At 35.8% G+C, this 17889-nt stretch overlaps 1 protein-coding gene across 1 annotated transcript in view; it reads right to left on the bottom strand.

The window, feature by feature from the left end:
• Positions 1-17889, bottom strand: part of LOC107597004 (kazrin-like) — a 140537-nt gene that overhangs the window by 12680 nt on the left and 109968 nt on the right. The window contains exons 4-8 of the mRNA XM_016287929.1: positions 5650-5841; positions 3111-3247; positions 1899-2069; positions 384-567; positions 170-303 (exon numbers count right to left, since the gene is read on the bottom strand). Coding sequence (XP_016143415.1) covers positions 170-303; positions 384-567; positions 1899-2069; positions 3111-3247; positions 5650-5841 — 818 coding nt within the window. The remainder of the gene's footprint in view (positions 1-169; positions 304-383; positions 568-1898; positions 2070-3110; positions 3248-5649; positions 5842-17889) is intronic.

Raw genomic sequence — 17889 nt, 5'->3', positions numbered from 1 at the left:
AAATTGTATCTTTTGATTTATCTGAATGAACTACCATCAAGACAAAATGGGCCCCTGAAGCCATGCTAATGAGCAGCACAGGGACTTAATATTTGAGAAGAGTGAAGGTGGAGATAAAAACAAGTTGGGAAGGCTGATTACTTGGTCGGGGGTGCCAGGCAGCTCTTACATTGCAGAGGGAGTGAGTCCTGTGGCGGGGCGAGTTAATGTCGCTTGGGGTGGAAGAGCGGTCGCCGTCGGCAGCTGAGGCGTCGGAGATGATGGAGGGCTGGCGGGAGTGACAGGGGCTGATCCTCAAAGCAGCTGCGGTGGCAGGAGACTGGTGTGTGAGTGGGCTAAAAGACATTTGGTGTATCTGAGCATGTGGTTGTGTAGGCCTGTACCTTGCCTGTCCGCGGGGTGTGAATGGTACAGGGTCTGTTGACTCTGTCTGATTGCCGCAGTGAGGGGAAGGTCTGCGTGCATCACCCACTCCTGACTGCCATTCACCACCGGCTCCGATGGCATCGCCAGAGAGTGACGCTTTGGCACTGCATCTTTAGTGAGGGTGGCCAGAGACTGCTTTGCCTGGGGTACAAAAACAACACACACACACACAAATGCTCCATATTTCAGTTATAATCACAAGAACCTTTATAAAGTTGGCTCTAAAATTCTGAGGCTACAAGTTGAAATAAAATGCTGAATTTTAAATGTAATAAAGATGAGGACATGACAGTAAAGTTTCTAATGCTAAAAAAATATATATTTTAAATGTGTCAAAGAGTCCTGAAAAAAAAAAAAAACTTCACAAAAATATTAAGCAGCACAAATGTTTTCAACATATTATCTTGTGACACTGAAGACCGGAGTAATGTCTGCTGAAAATTGTCATCACCATCATAGAATTAAATTACATTTTAAAATTCAAATAGAGAACAGTTATTTAAAATGTTATTAATATTTCACAACATTAGTGTTTTTACTGTATTTTTTAAATACAGTAAAAACAATGCTCTATTATATTTCACTATACACTATTATATTTATATTCTATCTACTTGTTTTATTTACTATATATATTAAAAATGTGACCCTCTAACACTAGCACTATCTATTCTATTTCTATTCTACCTACTTTTGTTGGTTTGATTGCTTCTATTGTCCTCATTTGTAAGTCACTTAGGATAAAAGCATCTGCTAAATGTAAATGTATAATAATATTATATTATATTATAATAATGTATTATTATAACAAAAGAAAAGCTTTATGATTATGTCCAGGTTTAACTTGGGAAAAAAAGAAGTTTTTCAATGTGGACTAAATTAAATCAATAAAGTTGACATTTTTTACCATCTCTCAGTATCTTGACATTTAAGCTTATAAAACATCTAACTCATCAGATCGCTTGGGGTGAAAAACAGCGGATTTCAAACTCTCAGTGGGAGTGAATTCATTAGTACGCTTGAGATAGAGTGCTTGTGTGTGTGTGTGTGTGTGTGTGTAATGGTGGGGCACACAGGCACAACAGATTAGGCAGAAGAAGTGAGTAATGATGCTATTACTGCACTGTTGACAGCCATGTGCCTCTTCATGGGGACTTTTGTGTGACTGCATGAGTCCATACGCTTGTTTACACATCATACTGCCAATCCAGCAAATGTAAAATTGCATAATGTAGTTGGGGATCCATGATCCATCAATGGATCTTAACTGATGAATTTTAAGTCTGATATATCTGCAGTCTGAGCCACTGAGACTTAATTTGAGAGCCTCAAATGATAAGAGATGCAAACCATCAATAGAGAATGAGTTAAGACTAGATAAGAGGTGTATGTGTTTATGGCTTTGTGGGAAGTGGAAGTGTACATCTGCGAGAGAGAGAGAGAGAGAGAGATGAGGAGAGATGCTATCTCACCATGGTGAGCTCTGCCTCCAGCTCTTTGACTCTGTTCTCCTTCATGTCTATCTGGGAGCGCAGGACGCTGGCTTGTTCTGTGGCCTCTTTGCTCTGCCGGCGCAGGTCCCATTTCTCTCTCTCCAGCATGTCCTTCTCTTTAGCCAGAGCCTTTACCGCGTCCTCGCTCTCCTGTAGGACAACACACGGTCAGCGTCAGTTGGTTATACATGTGCAACATTCATACATGCTCAAGAAACTGTAGATCCGTTTGTAAGTCAACATATTGTTGACTGTATCAATCCCTAATGTTGTTTACCTATATCTTGCACATACAACCAAATGTATACTGTAGAATTTATTGCTTATTGTGGCAAATGTTGTCACTTCTAGATAAAGTCAAACTCCAATGTTCACAACTGCTATAGAAAATATATGTTTAAAAAGTGTTTAACTGAAATAGCACTGTAAATTATATAATTAATATTTAGAAAGTATTAGAGCAATCATGTATGCCACTGATTCACTTACAGACATTTTTCCAGTAAAAAAAAATATAATAAAAGCAAAATAGCTAAATAAATACATAATATATAAAATATGAGGATATATAGTATCTTAGAGATAAATAATTAACATACTTATAAAAAAATAAAATAAAAATAATATATGGTGTTATTGTCCGCAATAAACACACACACACACACACACACACACACGCACACAGAAAAAAAGATGAAAAATCACCTCACTGATCTTAAGTAATAAAAGCAACAAAAATAAATAATATAAGCAAAGATATATGATAAATAGTATCTTTGACAAATAAAAAGATATAAATATATTTAATAATTTACATAAAATAATAATAATAAAAATACTACTTTTCATGTCTGTGGTGTTACCACAATATAAAAACACTAAAATAATTTGATGAAAAATACTTAAGTTCTTCCCTGGGCTTCCTCAATCAAGATCAAATCATTACTTTTATCGTTACTTTTAAAGAGTGACACTCCTGACAAACAATCATATTAGTCAGTGGTAAATTAATTGATCTTTGTACATCTACAATTATCTAGCAAAAAGAAAAAGATTAAATAATTATTATAGCACGATAGGTTTAATGTTAGATTAATTTTTGAAAGATTATGTCAGAAGACACACGTTAAGCGTATATTAACCAAACTGAAGTGGCAGTGGTGGATTTCATGCACAGGTAATGCACGTCACCTTTCTGTGCTGGTCATAGTTTCTGATGAAGTCTCGGAGCTGCTCTTCTCGGCTCTCCAGTGTGGTGTACAGCTGCTGCATCTGGTTCACCAGGTCAGCCTTTTCTGCCTTCAACCGCTTCCGATCACCCTTCATAGCTACACACAAACATACACAATCATATTCATGAATGCAGTAATAATATTGACTTTTAGCACATCTTATAAGTATATAATTATCCGAGTGTGTTCTAGATCATAACATTCATATTTCATTGTTTTTGCAGTGTGGCTGCAACAAAAATACAGGCTTTGTGCCCTTGAATGACACGCTTCTGTGGTTTGTGCCCTGACCCCATCTGTCAGGTAAGAGTTGTGGATATAAAAAGTGACGGACTACCCTGTGTGTGTACAAAATAAATAATCTTAAACTTAAAATCTAGTGTCTTGTTAGGCACTCTTTATTGTTGGATTTAAGTCTTATGTTTTATTGTTATTATCATTAGCGTAAATAAAGAACTGTGTGTCGCAGTGCACCGCTCAAAACAGCCTCAAGGGGGCAGCATGCTCCACTATAAACATCCCACGCGGAAAAGAGACATTTGTGTTCTTTGTTACAAAATAATTAACAGTAAGCACAAATGCATAAAATTTTAAGGGTTTAATTTGAGAGGAAGCGTGAGGCATAACATAATTCAATATCTTTTATTACCATTTCATTTACAACAACCTAAAGCATGCTCTGGTCTGCTCTCTTGCAGCTTGTAAAAAGTAAATCATTTATTTTACTTGAGACAATTGTCTCTTTCCCCCTCAAACTGAAGGAGGCTCCTCATTCCACAGTCAAACCCGTTTTCCCACTATCTTTTGAGAGCTTGAGCACACGTGCACCCCACCACCCATCACTTCTCCCTCTCTAACCCATCTTTCTTTTCTCCAAAAGGGCCAAAAAGACCCAAATCCGGTTTAGTTTGCTGAAAGCTGTGCTTGATGCAGCCTGTCTTGTGTAGAATATTTATAATGGACTGGCAGGTTGCTTCAATTCTTGTTTAGGTACTACAGGTGTTACATTACAAACTGAATGACTAAGTGTCAAGTAACACAGTTGACCTAGTGTAAAGTGTGTCAAATCTAGTACAGGGTGTTCAACACACAGTAGATCTCTTTAAAAAGTGTTCAAAAACCATTAGATAATATTTTTATGTGATTTGGATACGTTGCTCAACGCTGTCGTCTCTGAGACATGTACAGACTGCAATATGATGTCATGGTTTGCTGTAGATATTGACAGCTGCGGTTTAGCCTCGAGACTTAACTGATTGACTGACTTATCCGTTTATCTATTTAAAAACATTTCACATTTAATAAATATAAGAATGTCAATTCATTAGATGATAAAATATTAAACCTAATGACTTATTTTTAAGACAGCACAAACACACTTTTCAAGCAAACATTTCACAAAAAGAGATTCAATTGAGAGCAAATGTAGACCTTTGCGTATTGTCTTTCTTCTCAGATTGTTCTCTTGAGAAAAATGCAAGTTATCTCGATTCCTAGGACGTCTAGGGTGTCATCTCATGTGCGTTTCCTTAAGTGATTCAGAAGATTTCAACAATGTCTTAAACTGCGCTTAGAATGGTCATGATACCAGAAGTCTGAGATTAAAAGTCTAAGATTTTAATATGAACTTCCTCAATAACATTTCCAATGAGTAAATTATTTGTTCTATGCTAGCTGTATTCATTTTATAACGCTTTATCCTTGCTGAATTTCAACAGTTCTTCAGAAATCATTCTAATATGCTGAATAACAGCATTATATATAAATATTTTCTTTTGATCAGCTTAATGCACCCTTGCTGAAAAAAAGTATTAATTTCTTTAAAAAAAAAGTGCTGTCTCCAAACTTTTGAACAGCAGTGCATTTAAATTGATCATCACTTTACAACTAAAACAAAATAAATGCTCTGACACTTTTATATGTCACCACTTGAGTTTATCGCTGTCATAACATCTGAAAAATCCTCCCTTCACACTTCATCCTGAAGCACCTCCAGCTCACTCTGCAGGAACGTATTGATAAGACGTTATGTATCAAAACTCTTTCTCCTTGCACTTGGGTCCTCTGTTTATACAAGTCTCTCAAATACACTAAAAGAGCATTACACGACAGATAAACAGATAGCAGACAAGATAAGCTACAAGCACACACACACACACATTAAAGTCTCCGGTGAGATGTAGATTAGGCATCTATTACACTCTCAACTGAAATACACGCCTCACACATACTTGAAAGTTCTCCTTTGAAGGCATTTCTTTCATCTTTAAACTGTCTTTTATCCTCTTGACAAACAACATCAGTAATCTATATCTTTTTTTTTTTTTAGTCGGACATAGTTGGACGCCCACTGTGACCCATCTCTATTACTGAAACAATGATTTTGGGTAAACTCAGGCGGTATTGATATGTCTAGGGAGGGTGAAGCGCTTGCACAGCACACAGGGGGGATTTCTCTGGTAATCCTGCAATATTGGCTTTGTGATTGGGGTTCAGACCTTGTAAGGCCTCCTTGGCACGTTCCAGCTCCTGCTCCTTCTCCCCCAGCTGCACCTTGAGCTCGGCGGCGGAGAGCGTGTCGGCCGAGCAGCCGCCGTGCGAGTCCTCCAGGTCTTTACTCAACATGTCCTTCATCTGCCTGAGGAGGTGCACCTCTTCCTGCAACTGAGCCACCTCCTCCCTTAGCAACACTATGGGAGAAATCCAGAGAGACGGAGATAAAGAAATCACTTAGTAACAAGTTGCTCTCAGAAAGTCCTCTGTTTTGATGCTACATATTTTTTTTATTTTCCATGTGGCCAGCAGGCTAAGAGGAAACAGCATAATTATGAAAAACAAAGAGTGGCTGTTAAGATACTTCATTTTTTTATTTCTCACTCTTAAACAATGCTATCTTTCATCAATTTTTAATCACAGAGAAGCAGATCACATAAAGCAGCAGCATTCAGATCTGGAGGGGGTGCGAGACAATTTCTATGCCATTTTCAAGGCTCTTTCATAGAGTCAAGAGAGTTAGAGAACAGACACATTAGGAATGAGAGTGAAACCACGGCAACAAGAGTGGGACACAGGCCCACTTAAAGTAAAACAGCAGTAATTGGCAATGTATCAACAAATACACAAGCAAAACTGTTTAGGCATTGAGAGACGGGAGGCTGAGAGGACAAAAACGTTCTTTTTTAATGAGCGGAAGAGTGGTGCTTGCTTTGCTTTGAATGAAGGGGAAAAAACAGCCCATATCTCAACCCCACACAGAGAGTGCCTATAAACCAGAGCAAAGCTGATTGAAGGACTTTCAAAAGCTCATGTGGCGACTTTCTGTTGTCAACATTTCATTTGAAGTCTTGTCCCTCTAATGTGCCGGAAATTCACAGAACATCATTGAGTCCCGAAAGCAAGCAGAATTAGCCGAGCTGCCAGTCAGGTGTGCTCTGCCTCTACTGATACGCTCAGTAAGTGAATAAATTAAACGGAGGCCTTCGCTCAATGGACTCTGCATTACCAGGCAACAGCTGCGACATCAATCTTTTTCAAGGGAAACCAGGGAGCTTGTCAAGTAATAGAATTCAATTAACTAAACTATAATGCACCCACGCTGCAGCCTGGACAATAAAGGCTCAGCTGGGATAAAATAAATCTGCAGCACTTATCAAGGGCAATCGATACAATTAATGAGGTATTTTGCTTGGAGTGCAACATGGTCATGTAAAATACATCTTGCCAGGCATTTGATGGTTTTGTAGTTTTTCTTTCTTTCTGTTTTTGAGTGGCAGTTGCAGTCCTGGGTGCATAAACATGACAAAAAAACACTTCTGAACAAAGTAGGAGTTAATTATATACATTTAAGATGTTTTATTCCTCTGCTCAAATCCCAACATAATATACATGTTTTTTCTGATAAAAAAGTAATATTTTATATATACACACACATATACACACACACAGAATATATATGTATACATATACTGTATATACACACACACACACACACACAAACTAATAATGTACTGTATTATAAATATGTATATATAAGCATTGAAAATACATTATAAAAAAAATTCAAGAAAAAAAATATTTTGATTGAGTATTGCATAAATTATGTTAATTACCGGTAATAGGAATTACTGTTTTTTTTAAATATGAAATGATTTAAAAAAAACGTATTATACACTTAACTCTTGCGGTGCGTTAAATGCATTAATAAATTTAACATGTTATTTCCATAATTAATCACACCAACTTAATGTGTAAAACCAACAGCCCTTATATATTTTAATTTTGGTATATAAGCATTGAAAATACATTATAAAAAAAATTCAAGAAAAAAAATATTTTGATTGAGTATTGCATAAATTATGTTAATTACCGGTAATAGGAATTACTGTTTTTTTAAAATATGAAATGATTTAAAAAAAACGTATTATACACTTAACTCTTGCGGTGCGTTAAATGCATTAATAAATTTAACATGTTATTTCCATAATTAATCACACCAACTTAATGTGTAAAACCAACAGCCCTTATATATTTTAATTTTGTGTATATATTTTTTATCTACTGTAATAGAGCAGTTTATTAATCAAAGATGTAATTGTTTTGGAAGCTGTATTTAATCTCAGGGCACATGTGCCAGCTGACACTGTGTGAGTGCAGTAACCACTGGTACCTCACCTCCACTTTAATGTGACATGAGAACACTCAATGAGAGCACTTCCAGATAAAACTGACAATTAAATCACTTCAACCAGCTAATGTCGCAGTTCGATAGTGGATGTTTGAAAGCAATCCCGCTCTTAAGCCGTGAACATGCGAGACAGAGAGTGGGCCGGCCGCGTATGGAGATAGCACGAGGTGCTCGAGGCATTTCTTCAGCCCGCTGTTGACAAGGTGAGCGTCTGCAGCGCCACTGATAAGACAGAGACAGGCACAGCCCATTGGTCAGTGTCTGCGCCCACTAGCAGGGAGAGGCAAGAAACCGGGTTTCAACATGGCACAATAAGCTCCTTTTCCTGGAAAGTGTCATCTTTCACGCTGTTGCGTTGGAGACCAAAGCCACTTATTCATTTGTTTAACTCGGCGGAGACTTATTTGGGGCAGTGGGTCCGGCTGTTGTCCTGCTTTGAGCTCCAGCACATACACAGAGCTTTGGCTTACTACCAGTATTTGTATGAGAACTATGTAGCTTCTACGTTCAAGCAGCAGTTCTGCTGGTTTGTGCCAAACTCTTGGGCTAAAAATGCAAAGAATCATAAAATTATACAGAGCATGCAAGATCCTTCATGTTAAACCACAAATTTTGCAGCAAACACACACCAGCGTCAAGCTCTGAAAATTCAAAAATCATAGGATAAAAAAAAGGTCAACAAACAACATACTAGCCATTGATTGAATCAACGCTGATCTCTATTGAAATACACAAACAATTTAGTTCAGTTTGATTTATTCTGAGTATTCCCTTCTTGAGGAAATAAAAGAGGTTCAGAAAGAAGTCAATGGTTGCATCATTGTTGTACAAAATTAAAAGGCAAAATCAGTGTTTGCTATTTACTATGCTACTATGCTATCTGGGAAAACTGCATATTTTACCCAGGAATGGACATTTGCAAAGGGAAATACAGGTACATTACACGCAAAACAAACAATACAACTCAATAAAACCTGTGTGCAATGACCCAAATACTGGTTTGAGTGAAATAATTTTATAATTGTACCAGTATACCAACAAGTGTTTTGTTTTTGGTAATTTAAATAAAACTCAAATAAAAAATAAATATTACATGAAAAACTTAAACTTAAAAATGTAAATGAAAATTAGAAATGTTGTCTTGGAAACTAAATGAAATTACTAAGTTTTATAATTAAAAATTATTAAGTTTTAAGTACTAAAATGACCAAAACTGAAATAAAAACTAAAGTTATATAGAAATAAATGCTAATAAAATTACAAAAGCACATACATTTACTAAAAAGAACATGAAAACTGAAAAAAAAAGATAATTCAAAATATTATAAAAATTATAATAGTATATAAATAATACTGAAATAACACTGCCGCTAATAAAAAAAAGTCCATTATAAATATACAAAACAATCAACCTACCAACAAGGCAAACGCTGCAACAATAAAGTAATATTAATACTGAAGTCGAAGACACAAAATGGCATTCATATGAAATAAAAAAGGGAGTGAGTCCATGATGTGATACAAGACATAAAAGAAGCAGTGGTTTTAGTTGATGAACAGATGTGCAGACCGATACAGCGCTGACTTGGATGATAAAGAATATTAGGAAATATCTGACTACTGAATTGATCAATCAGAATCAAGTATTTCAGAGAGTATGTGTGTAATAAAATAAATTAATTATCATTCCAAGTATTAACTGGCATCCAAATGCCAGTCTTATAATTATTCTGCTTTAGTCAGAACCAAGTTGAAATACGAGTTCATAGTCTCTATTTAAAGAAGCTGCATGGTGAGTCTTCACTCACAGGGTTGCGTGAAATCTCATCAGAACTTCATGAAAAGTGTCTTTGGGTCTTTATGGTGTAAGAACTCGCAGTTCGATAGTGGATGTTTGAAAGCGATCCCGCTCTTAAGCCGTGAACATGCGAGACAGAGAGTGGGCCGGCCGCGTATGGAGATAGCACGAGGTGCTCGAGGCATTTCTTCAGCCCGCTGTTGACAAGGTGAGCGTCTGCAGCGCCACTGATAAGACAGAGACAGGGACAGCCCATTGGTCAGTGTCTGCGCCCACTAGCAGGGAGAGGCAAGAAACCGGGTTTCAACATGGCACAATAAGCTCCTTTTCCTGGAAAGTGTCATCTTTCACGCTGTTGCGTTGGAGACCAAAGCCACTTATTCATTTGTTTAACTCGGCGGAGACTTATTTGGGGCAGTGGGTCCGGCTGTTGTCCTGCTTTGAGCTCCAGCACATACACAGAGCTTTGGCTTACTACCAGTATTTGTATGAGAACTATGTAGCTTCTACGTTCAAGCAGCAGTTCTGCTGGTTTGTGCCAAACTCTTGGGCTAAAAATGCAAAGAATCATAAAATTATACAGAGCATGCAAGATCCTTCATGTTAAACCACAAATTTTGCAGCAAACACACACCAGCGTCAAGCTCTGAAAATTCAAAAATCATAGGATAAAAAAAAGGTCAACAAACAACATACTAGCCATTGATTGAATCAACGCTGATCTCTATTGAAATACACAAACAATTTAGTTCAGTTTGATTTATTCTGAGTATTCCCTTCTTGAGGAAATAAAAGAGGTTCAGAAAGAAGTCAATGGTTGCATCATTGTTGTACAAAATTAAAAGGCAAAATCAGTGTTTGCTATTTACTATGCTACTATGCTATCTGGGAAAACTGCATATTTTACCCAGGAATGGACATTTGCAAAGGGAAATACAGGTACATTACACGCAAAACAAACAATACAACTCAATAAAACCTGTGTGCAATGACCCAAATACTGGTTTGAGTGAAATAATTTTATAATTGTACCAGTATACCAACAAGTGTTTTGTTTTTGGTAATTTAAATAAAACTCAAATAAAAAATAAATATTACATGAAAAACTTAAACTTAAAAATGTAAATGAAAATTAGAAATGTTGTCTTGGAAACTAAATGAAATTACTAAGTTTTATAATTAAAAATTATTAAGTTTTAAGTACTAAAATGACCAAAACTGAAATAAAAACTAAAGTTATATAGAAATAAATGCTAATAAAATTACAAAAGCACATACATTTACTAAAAAGAACATGAAAACTGAAAAAAAAAGATAATTCAAAATATTATAAAAATTATAATAGTATATAAATAATACTGAAATAACACTGCCGCTAATAAAAAAAAGTCCATTATAAATATACAAAACAATCAACCTACCAACAAGGCAAACGCTGCAACAATAAAGTAATATTAATACTGAAGTCGAAGACACAAAATGGCATTCATATGAAATAAAAAAGGGAGTGAGTCCATGATGTGATACAAGACATAAAAGAAGCAGTGGTTTTAGTTGATGAACAGATGTGCAGACCGATACAGCGCTGACTTGGATGATAAAGAATATTAGGAAATATCTGACTACTGAATTGATCAATCAGAATCAAGTATTTCAGAGAGTATGTGTGTAATAAAATAAATTAATTATCATTCCAAGTATTAACTGGCATCCAAATGCCAGTCTTATAATTATTCTGCTTTAGTCAGAACCAAGTTGAAATACGAGTTCATAGTCTCTATTTAAAGAAGCTGCATGGTGAGTCTTCACTCACAGGGTTGCGTGAAATCTCATCAGAACTTCATGAAAAGTGTCTTTGGGTCTTTATGGTGTAAGAACTGAGGCTGATAAACACAAAAGCAATCAGGCCCCTAATTCCCCAAAATGCACTGTTCAATCGATTCGCACTGGTGTCATGTCTCCTTCTCACTTATCATCTCAAGAGCCAAACTAACCGTGCACTTCTTTGCTTCGCAGCCACGGTGTGTGGATAAATCGAAGTAAAACTAAGCTAAGTCATGAAGTAGTTATGGATGAGTCTGTAAGAGCAATAAACTTGAATTTTTTAACTGTAAAGCTACTAAATGTTATATTCTAGATTTAATTTCTATCAAGTCTGTTACTCAAACTAGAATCAAGTAGGTCAATACGAAGCACCAAATACTTGTGCTTAATTTATTCCATCACACTCATAAAAAAGGAAAATGATTTAATTTAATAGGCTAGTAAAATCTCAATCACATTGACGCTGCTGTCTGGTGCCACATAAAACGATGACAATAACCAGCTATATAAACTTTGCAGCGGCAGCAATATTTTCTACTGCATAGATTGTCTTTATCTGACAGTTTTTGGCCTGCAGTTCTGCAGTTCTGTGATAAAGCATTTTGTAAAGGGCTGAACTCCAGAATGCATGTTTCAACAGATCTGTAGACAAGTTCTGATGTATAACCACCTCCACGAGACTCCCAAACGACCTGTACACGCAACTGAGTCCTTAGGCAACTCTACAAAAATGTCCTCAAAAGGAATTCATCACAGAAGATACAGCAGAAGAGGAAAAACTAAGCATTGTTTGTGGCAGGGAAATAAATCATTGAGTTGGTTCTCCAAGAACAAAGTGCATCTTTACATGTTAGAGTTTAACAAAGTTCTGGGGTCCCAATGGCCCCAACAGACTTCAAACCCAGAGAAGACCACATAAGGTCAATGATGGAGAGGTTGCAGGTGTCTCCGGGCTCTGGCACACTTTCCAAATCTCAAAGGATGGCTGGATTTATGGAATGATCTAGATATTAAAGAGCCATTCTTTATGCAATGCCGTTTGCATGCAAAAAGCATAGTGAATAAAAAAGATCCAAAGTTTGTTTCAAATAGTTGGGATAACAAATGATTACTAATTAAACAATGTACTACAGAAACATTTAAAACCACAGATTAAACATGAATCAACCAAGGATTTACTGTGACTGTAACTCCAAATTATCCATTAATAAAAAAATGTAAAACATTTCCCCTAGACATGGGCACAGTGTCTGTGGCATTTTCCCACATTGCTTTCCCAAACTAGCTTTGATACTGACTCCGATATGACTGTTTAAGGAGCTCTAAACCCTAAGGTTACATTTTGGGAGTTTTTTGGGGAGAGTCTACAACAATGCAGCAGCAGGGGATTTCATTGTGAGCTGCAGTGGTTTTAATCAGTGATTAAGATGACCGAGCAGCATGCTGTCGAGAGTTCAAAAAACCTCTCGCTCTGAGCCTGTGTGAGTCAGAGAAGGTGAACCGATAAAACACAAAAGAGAATATCATTAAAGTGGATTATTCCAATTCCACGCTATTCAATCTCATTCTTTAGGCTCTCTTTGATTTCTGCTTTTTCCTTTGAGATATTATGATCAATGCAAAGGAATGTTTCATCACATACTTTCTTTTTCATCACTTATATTTTACATTTTATCCTTAGGAGCACAAGTTCACAGCAAATACAGAAGCTGTGCGGTAAGGGTCCCACGCATATATGAGATGCAGTCTTCAGGGAGGTTTGTGTTACAGTTAATGTAAATCTTTTTGAGGATATTAAATGCTTTGAAACCAGTGGGAAATCTGGCTTTAGATGTTACTGGTCAGTCTGTAAGCTCTTTGGAATAGGCCCTTGTTCATCGTAGCATTTGTTATTTTAAAAAATAATTTTCTTAAAGGACTATTCTGGCTTTAGTGCAAGTGTAGCTCAATCGACAGCACTTGTGGCATGCATAATGTTGATTAGCACAATAATTAAATTTAATTTGTCCATCTTTTATTTAAAAAAAAAGATCCAATTTACAACTTTGTTGACATGACAATGTAACACCTAAAACCCTAAACAACTTTAGAACTCAAATAAGCTCAAGTTTTGAGAGAAAAATAAATGGAAGTTGTTTCATAAAATTATAGGCTTCACATTTTTGCTTTTAAATTCTCCAAAAATTGGTCCCATTTACTTCCATTATAAAGTGCTGTCATGTAACTTTGCTTTTTGCCTTTTTTTTAACAAAAAAAGAGGGACAGGTAAAATTTTTTTTTTTTTTAATTAAGGTTATGCCATAATGTAAATCTTTTTGAGGATATTAAATGCTTTGAAACCAGTGGGAAATCTGGCTTTAGATGTTACTGGTCAGTCTGTAAGCTCTTTGGAATAGGCCCTTGTTCATCGTAGCATTTGTTATTTTAAAAAATCATTTTCTTAAAGGACTATTCTGGCTTTAGTGCAAGTGTAGCTCAATCGACAGCACTTGTGGCATGCATAATGTTGATTAGCACAATAATTAAATTTAATTTGTGCATCTTTAATTTAAAAAAAAAAGATCCAATTTACAACTTTGTTGACATGACAATGTAACACCTAAAACCCTAAACAACTTTAGAACTCAAATAAGCTCAAGTTTTGAGAGAAAAATAAATGGAAGTTGTTTCATAAAATTATAGGCTTCACATTTTTGCTTTTAAATTCTCCAAAAATTGGTCCCATTTACTTCCATTATAAAGTGCTGTCATGTAACTTTGCTTTTTGCCTTTTTTTTAACAAAAAAAGAGGGACAGGTAAAATTTTTTTTTTTTTTAATTAAGGTTATGCCACAAACAACTGTCGACTGAATTTATTTTATGCTGAACCAGGAATATTTCTCTAATCAGGATCTTGTTTAGTTTTCTAGTAAAAAATATCTAAATATTCTTAAAACAAGATTGTAGCAAAATTGTAGAAGTCTTGTTTTCAGAATGATTAGGCTTATTTTCTTACCAGTTTTACCTGTTCCAAGCATAAGCCCCACCAAAATTTTGTTTGAGTTACGCTCACAGCAAGAAATGAATAAGATAAAGAAGCAATACAATACAATATATACTCTCTGAAGTCTTCTTATCTTATAAAATTGTGACTTTCAATTACATGTATCTTTATATAGTAAAAAACAAATCTGAAAAATGAACATGGTGCAAAGAGTTCATCTACAGAGAACATCTATGTAAAGATTAATGGTCTTCACGGCATAGTGTTCAATAGATTGCACATGCTTTAAGCAGGGCAGCTATTGGCACGTATATGTCCCTGCAGACCGATAACTGGCTTCCTAGTGAGTCGTTCGACTCTGATGATTATGGATATAATTCACAGGCAAAGAACGTGATTCCGTGGGCTGCAGCGGGAGACCACAGAGGTTGGTGCCTTGATGATAAGGGCCACTCTTCATCTGATGGATCACGCTGCTAATGCCTCTTAGGCTGAGAACCAAATTACAGAAGCACAAATCACAGCTCTCGTTTGTGGCTTGAGAGGAGAGCAGAGGTCGAGAGAGGCAGAGAGAGATACTCTTATCCCGCTTTGATAGCAGCCAATCCAGCCATGCAGCCTCTCTGACCTCCTGTCAATCACAGAGCTGATCTGCACATGAAAACACAAAATGCATTTGAAAGGTTAATTAAATTAGCATTTTATATTATACTAAGCAACAGCGGTGTTGCAAAGACCAGCTTTTGTTGTATTTTGGATGTTGGTGTCTCCACTTGGCTTATTAGCTAGCTTAAAGTTAACGAACTCAAAACGGACTATTCTTATTTTACTATGGAATACTGCAGTGTTTATTATTAATGAATTACCGTGCACATCCATTTTTTTTTTAATTCATGTGACTTTATAAATCAAAATATCTTCCCCACCCTCTTGCAATGACATCTCATCTCAGTTTACGTGTACACTGGTGTGAGGGCGGCACAACCTGTAACTCACATGAGATAACAGCAGACAACAAGTCAAATAAACCAATCAATTCTTTATGGACAAAATGAAGTCCCGCCCTACTTTTATTCTTGTTCAAGAAGCTGTTTCACTCGGATGTCTCAAGACAATTTGGAAAAAATGGTATAAACGTATGATAATAATTATGTAGATTTTATTATTTTTTTTATACGATCAAAGTCGTATTATATCACAATTTTGCAATCTCATGCAAATACTTTTTTAAATATATTTTTTAAAATAAAATGACTTAATCTTACACATTTTAGCAGTTTATACTTTTAGAATTTTTTCATTATTGTAAACAAACATTGAAACAAATTAAACCCCTCAGTAGTCAAAAAAATATATATTAATAAATAATTTACACAGGATGCATTCATCATATATTATCATTTATTTCTTCATAAACTAAGCATTCATTTGCAGGTTACATAATTTCTTAAGAAAATGCCAGCAAATTAATTGACTTCACTGGTGAATTAACTTGAACAAATATTTCATTGTTTTTATTCATATCAAACTAAATTAATACAAACAAAACAAATATATTTTAAAATATTTGTTTTGTATTAACGTTTCAACTAACATTTGTTTATGCTTAAGTAAACCATGCTACTATGGTGCTTAAAACATAGTATTTTAAGTTACATTATTGTAACTTACGTTACATTAATGATTTAACATTATTTGTATTGTTGTAGTCTAATGACTGTCAAGTTATCAAAAAGCAAAAATAAAACAGAAATAACAATAATAGGTTCTTTATTAGTTATCAGATACTTAAACATAAAAATCATCATAAAAACAACAAATCTCTGTTTCCTTAGTTAACCAGCTTCTCCCAAATGACCAAGCTGGCTAACTAGCTTCACCAACTAACTTTTTCTGGTTATTATCATGACAGCTAGCATTAAACCCCACCATTTACTTGATATTTACAATTAAAACACAACTATTCCTGAAAGCTTAATACACTCTTAAAACAAAACACCTACTATTATCTTTCTGTTGTGTAACAGGATCTCACCCGTTTCTCAGCACTAGCTCTTACATTTGTTCTTCTCAGCGCTAATTCAGGAAATTAGTTTTATAACCCTTCTTGTGTTTCTGTCTAGTTCTCCTCATTTGTAAGTTGTTTTGAATAAGAGCATCTGTTAAATGAATAAATGTAAATGGAATTGTAAACAATGAGCCAAGCCATAACTGCAAAACACTGTCTTTGAAGAGAAGCCTGTCAGAAATGCTAAATATCAGCTCGATTTGGATTTGGACTGGATTGTTCCTTGGAACAACTGCCAAAAATGCTAAATGAGCCAGTTACTAATACATCAAGTGAAATGCATAATTCTAAGACAGTTTTATTAATCCAGATGAAATATTTGCATACTCCACGTTAAACCCCAGCGTGACCCAAATATGCTGACCCATATAGGCGAAGAAAATCAACCTCGGCATTTCTTTTAAGACCTACACAAGAGCTTATATCAAAAATAGCACCCACGTCAAATGACATTTCCAAATCAGAGCTGTGATAGAAGTATTATTAAAAGGTAGGAGGTGTGGGCTGCTATACTACGATAAAGCTACTTGTGCCAGCACCGAAATAATGCATGAAAACGCATTACAAGTCTCACGCTATGCAGAGAGATTGCGGGTGACACTTGTATGCCTTTTGGTGAGAAAATGTGGCTGACTTGTGTGTAGCACACTTTTGAGATGAAGAGACGATGTAAAGCACAGATGTGTGGCATCTGTGCAGAATCATATTAATTTTGCATGCATGATGGCAAAAAAACCTTCTCTGTGTGTGTGCTTAGTCCTCTGTGTAGGGATATCTGAGGGTAACAGCTGTGCTGAATTAATTGCTCTGCGTTTAAATTGCAAGGAAGTTCAGCCTGCCCATGCCAACTGGAGATAGTGGTAATTGATTCACACTTTCATTAAGGACAGATTAGGCCATGCCAGCGAATGGGCACCAAGTGCCTGGCCAACACACACACACACACACACACACACACAAACTCAATGTGATGTTCCACAAGTATGGAAGTATGGTGCAATACAAGTATGGTGCAAGTATGCAAGTATGTGGGAGATAGTGTTCACACTTTCATTAAGGACAGATTAGGCCATGCCAGCGAATGGGCACCAAGTGCCTGGCCAACACACACACACACACACACACACACACACAAACTCAATGTGATGTTCCACAAGTATGGAAGTATGGTGCAATACAAGTATGGTGCAAGTATGTCCACTTGTGAATAATATATATATATATATATGGTTTCTTGAGCACTAGATCAGTATATTCATATTTCTGAAAGACTGGAGTAATGGCTGCTTATAATTAAGCTTTGTAATCACATTAATAAATTATATTTAACAATTAATATAATTAAATTGTAATTATATTTCACATTATTACTTTTTACCGT

This window comes from Sinocyclocheilus grahami, unplaced genomic scaffold (assembly GCF_001515645.1).
Source record: "Sinocyclocheilus grahami isolate Dianchi unplaced genomic scaffold, SAMN03320097.WGS_v1.1 scaffold2.1, whole genome shotgun sequence".
Lineage (NCBI taxonomy): Eukaryota > Metazoa > Chordata > Actinopteri > Cypriniformes > Cyprinidae > Sinocyclocheilus > Sinocyclocheilus grahami.
Note: the sequence above shows the minus strand (reverse complement) of the source record. Positions and strands in the feature narration are given on the sequence as shown.